Source organism: Conger conger, chromosome 10, assembly GCF_963514075.1.
Source record: "Conger conger chromosome 10, fConCon1.1, whole genome shotgun sequence".
Classification (NCBI taxonomy): Eukaryota; Metazoa; Chordata; class Actinopteri; order Anguilliformes; family Congridae; genus Conger; species Conger conger.
This window is the reverse complement of record NC_083769.1, coordinates 47574663-47579662: the sequence shown is the minus strand read 5'-3', so window position 1 is coordinate 47579662 and position 5000 is coordinate 47574663. Positions and strand designations below refer to the sequence as shown.

At 51.4% G+C, this 5000-nt stretch overlaps 1 protein-coding gene across 1 annotated transcript in view; it reads right to left on the bottom strand.

Annotated features, from left to right (window-relative positions):
• Nucleotides 1–5000, bottom strand: part of chd5 (chromodomain helicase DNA binding protein 5) — a 60713-nt gene that overhangs the window by 31612 nt on the left and 24101 nt on the right. The window contains exons 4-5 of the mRNA XM_061257701.1: nt 2485–2603; nt 920–1155 (exon numbers count right to left, since the gene is read on the bottom strand). Coding sequence (XP_061113685.1) covers nt 920–1155; nt 2485–2603 — 355 coding nt within the window. The remainder of the gene's footprint in view (nt 1–919; nt 1156–2484; nt 2604–5000) is intronic.

The following is a 5000-nucleotide window of genomic DNA, read 5'->3' as shown; positions in this document are numbered from 1 at the left end:
GAAAAACCAGTAAAATGGCGGCAGGAATCACTGTGTGCGGATGTGAACACTGCTGCTCTAGGCATTGCATTCACGCGTTCATCCACTGATGATTCAGAATACACTCAGAAATAAAGGTGCAAAAAGTGCCTGAAAAGGTACAAATGCTTGTCACTGGGGCGGTACCCTGTAGGTGGATAACATTGTACTCCAACCAGCAATATACATAACTCATTTGTACCTTTTTTGCTTGGAAAACGTACTCACTTGTACCCAAAGGGAACATGACTGTACTTTCAGGGTACATTTGGGAAATTTGCACCTGCATTGTCACTTTATTTCTGAGCGTGTATGTACTAAATCTCCATCTGCCATCCATGGATGCACTCTGGAGCACCACACACAACCACCAGCCGCTCAGCTCAACAGCCCTACACAGCAGCTTTGGGCTGTGACTGGGTTTTGTTGACTGGCTACTGATTGGCCCAGCTCACCCTTCCCCTCTTTGGTTTTGGCTATTCTGATTGGGCCCTGCGCTCACCCTTCCCCTCTTTGGTTTTGGCTTTTCTGATTGGGCCCTGCTCACCCTTCCCCTCTTTGGTTTTGGCTTTTCTGATTGGCCCTGCTCACCCTTCCCCTCTTTGGTTTTGGCTTTTCTGATTGGCCCTGCTCACCCTTCCCCTCTTTGGTTTTGGCTTTTCTGATTGGCCCTGCTCACCCTTCCCCTCTTCGGTTTTGGCTTTTCTGATTGGCCCTGCTCACCCTTCCCCTCTTTGGTTTTGGCTTTTCTGATTGGGCCCTGCTCACCCTTCCCCTCTTTGGTTTTGGCTTTTCTGATTGGGCCCTGCTCACCCTTCCCCTCTTTGGTTTTGGCTTTTCTGATTGGCCCTGCTCACCCTTCCCCTCTTTGGTTTTGGCTTTTCTGATTGGCCCTGCTCACCCTTCCCCTCTTTGGTTTTGGCTTTTCTGATTGGCCCGGTGGTTGGCGGTGCGCTGCTAGCAGAGACGGGCGAGGACACGGTGACGGTTTCCACGGCGGCGGCCACGGCGGCCGCCACGGCGTTGGCGGACGTCCCCTTGAACGGGTTGTTGGCGCTGAACTCCCGCCACTTCGCCCCCAGCACTGTCATCATCTTCGACATCGGGATCTTAGGGTTCTTCTTGGCAATGAGGGGCCTGAAGATAACATGGAGGGGAGGGGGGGAGAGGGAGAGGGAGAGGGAGAGAGGGAGACAGGGAGAGAGAGGTGGGAAAAGGAGAGAGGGAGAGAGAGAAGGAGAGAGGGAGAGAGAGGAAGGAGGGAGGGAGAGAGAGAGAGAGAGAGAGAGAGAGAGAGAGAGAGAGTGAGTGAGGGGGGAGTGAGGGAGAGAGAGGGGGAAAAGAAGAGTGGGAAAGAGAGAGAGAGGGGAAGAGAGAGGGAGGGGAGAGAGAGAAAGAGAGATATTCAATACATATTCAATATTCAAAATTAAATCATATTACCATGTTAGTTTCCTTTGTTTAACGTGTACCTCGCCATGCTTTGGCAACACGAATGCAAATTTTGCCATGCCAATAAAGCAATTTGAATTTGAATTTGAGAGAGAAAGAGGGGAGAGAGAGACAAAGAGGGGAAAGCGAGAGAGGGAGTGAGAGAGTGAGAGAGAGAGAGAGAGAGAGAGAGAGAGAGATGTAGAGACACACGACACATTTCTCCTTGTGGAAGGCAGGAGGGGCCAGCTCTCATCAGTCTCCCTCACTGCGCGCCCTGGTGTTGGCTCATTATCACAGACCCTCTCTGGCTCTGCTCAGAGCTCTGAGTGATCACTCAGTGTCCTGGTCAAAGTCCAGGGAGGGAAATCACGCCTAAGTTTCCCTCTACACCAGACCTCGTCTTCGCAAGCGAAACGTGTGTTTCAGAGGGAACCGCGCGGCAATTATGAACGTGCAGTTAAATTGGCTGAAACATGATCCTATTACATTTCCAATTTCTTTGGCTTATTTAATACCAAAATGCTAACATCAGTTCTTAATGTTTAATGTACAGCAAAGAACAAATTCATTTGATAACATTTGCAAATTGCAACATCTTGCCATTTCAGGGGACTTAATTACAGCAATTCATCTATTCGTATTGCTGAAATGTAAAATTAACCATCATACATCGCGGAATATATACACTCTAGTTGCTGTAAAGGGAGAATGTGTTAATTTAGCTAATTGCAAAATTCTTCAGATGTATCAGATTAAACTACATTTGTCTATAGGACAAGAATTTGACCATGTCGCACACAAAAAGGTTTCTGAAATATTATATAATGTCCCTGTTATGACAGTTCAAATAAAATGCATGCGTTTCATTTCAATTTACTATTTTAGCTGACGCTTTTATCCAAAGCACCTTACAGTTGAGCAGTGCGCGATTAAGGGTGGCTGTGTAGTGGCTACACCGGGGCTTGGACCACCAACCTTCTGGGTCCCAGTCATGCACCTTAGCCACTGGGCTCCAGGCTGCCCAGGGTTTACCTGAGGAACTGGCTGAAGGCCTTGTAGTTGGTCAGGGTGTGGTAGTCCTCTTCAGAGAAGGCGTAGTCTACATCCTCCAGACCCCACTCCTGCATCAGCTGGCCAGAGGACTTGGGCTCCTGAGGGCAAGATATACAATACTGAACCCTGTGGGGTAAAGTGTCCTCTGCATGTGACCCATCTTACCTAGGAGCAGCGGGCAGCCACAGTGCAGTGCCTGGGGACCAACTCTACTCAGCTCATTCCCTGAGGATGGCACCCCACTTATCCTCCTGGGAGATTTCAACATCCACCTGGAAGCCTCCCAGTCTGCTGCCTTCTTACCACTACTTCACTCCTTTGACCCCACTCTCCCCCAACTCACAAGGCTGGAAACCTTCTTGACCTGATCTTTCTGAGGAACTGCTCCTCTTCTAACCCGACTGTTACCCCTTTACACAAGTCCGATCACCACTTCATTTCCTTCTCCATCCCCCTAGCTGCTCTACCTCCCTCCCCTTCTCTCACCCCTCTGTTTCTGTCCGATGTAACCTCCGCTCTCTATCGCCCTCCTCCCTTGCCCCCAGAGTCACCGCTTCCCTCCCTCCTCTTGAATCCTTCTCCAAACTACCCACTGATTCCGCATCTTCCGTGCTGCTTTCCTCTCTCTCCTCAGCCCTTGACTCTCTCTGTCCTCTTGTCTCCCGGCCTGCTCGATCCTCCCCTCCCAGCCCATGGGTTTCTGACCTTCTATGTTCCTCCAGGCCAAGCCTACGTGCAGCTGAGAGGAACTGGAGGAAATCAAAAGACCCGTCGGACCTGTCTTCCTACCAGTCTCTCCTGGCGGAATTCTCCTCCGCTATCACCACTGCCAAAAGAAATTACTACCAAACAAAAATCCAGAACTCCACTTCTAACCCTCGTCAACTGTTCTCCATTTTCTCCTCTCTCCTCAGCACACCTTCCCCACCATCTCAGTCCTCGCTCACTGCTGATGACTTTGCGGTATTTTTTGACGAGAAGGTTGCAGATATCCGCAGCACCTTCGCGACCACCACCACTTCTATGCCTGCCTCCATTTCTGTGTCTGCCCCCTGTTTCTCCTCTTTCTGTCCCCTTACAGATGCTGATGTGTCTCACCTCCTGCTCTCCCACCGTCCTACTACTTGTGCCCTGGACCCCATCCCCTCAAACCTCTTTCAGGCAATCACGCCTGACATCCTCCCGTTTGTCACCGCCCTTGTTAACTCCTCTCTGTCCTCTGGCTGCTTTCCCTCATCATTCAAGAGGGCCTACATCACCCCGCTCCTAAAGAAACCCACTCTTGACCCCTCCTGCGTTCAAAACTACCGTCCGGTATCTCTCCTTCCTTTTCCATCCAAATCCATTGAACGAGCCGCCTCCAACCAACTCTCTTCCTTCCTCTCTCAGAATAACCTGCTGGACCCCCACCAGTCCGGCTTCAGACCTGGCCACTCGACGGAGACTGCACTCCTCTCTGTCAACGAGTCCCTTCAGGCTGCACGAGCAACCTCTCTCTCCTCTGTCCTGATCCTTCTTGACCTCTCTGCGGCGTTCGACACGGTCAACCACTCCATCCTCTTAGCCTCCCTGGCATCTACAGGGATCTGTGGCACAGCCTTAGAGTGGATCCAATCTTATCTCTCTGGCCGGTCCCAGGTGTCCTGGGCTGGAGGAGTGTCAACCCCTCGCCCCTGTGTTACAGGAGTCCCCCAGGGCTCAGTCCTCGGACCCCTCCTCTTCTCCATCTACACGAGATCCCTTGGCCCCGTTATCTCTGCTCATGGCATCTCCTATCATTGTTATGCCGATGACATCCAACTCTTTCTCTCCTTCCCCCCATCAGACACACAGGTCTCTACCCGTATCTCCGCCTGCCTGAGAGACATCCAGAGCTGGATGGGCAACCACCATCTAAAGCTCAACCCAGATAAGACGGAGGTGATCTTCATCCCTGCTTTAACCTCTCCCTTCTCTGATTTCTCCATCTCACTAGGGGATACCACAGTGACCTCATCCCCTAGTGCAAGAAACCTTGGAGTGGTGATGGACAACAGGCTATCCTTCTCCAAGAACATCGCTACGGTGACCCGGGCGTGCAGGTTCTTCCTGTACAACATCCGGAGAATCCGACCCTTTCTCACCACCTACTCCACTCAGCTCCTTGTTCAAGCAATGGTCCTGTCCCGCCTGGACTATTGCAATTCTCTGCTGGCTGGCCTTCCAGCATCTGCCATCAGACCCCTATAACTCATCCAGAATGCTGCAGCCCGTCTGGTATTCAATGTTCCCAGACATTCACATGTCACCCCCCTGCTCAGCAACCTCCACTGGCTGCCTGTTATGGCTCGCATCAAATTTAAAACTTTGGTGCTCGCATACCAGGCAGTTAAAGGATCAGCCCCTGTGTATATTCAATCCCTTATCAAGACCTATACACCAACAAGACCCCTCCGTTCTGCCACTTTGTGCCGTCTGGCGCCTCCCCCTCGCCACACCTGCACTTCACGCTCACG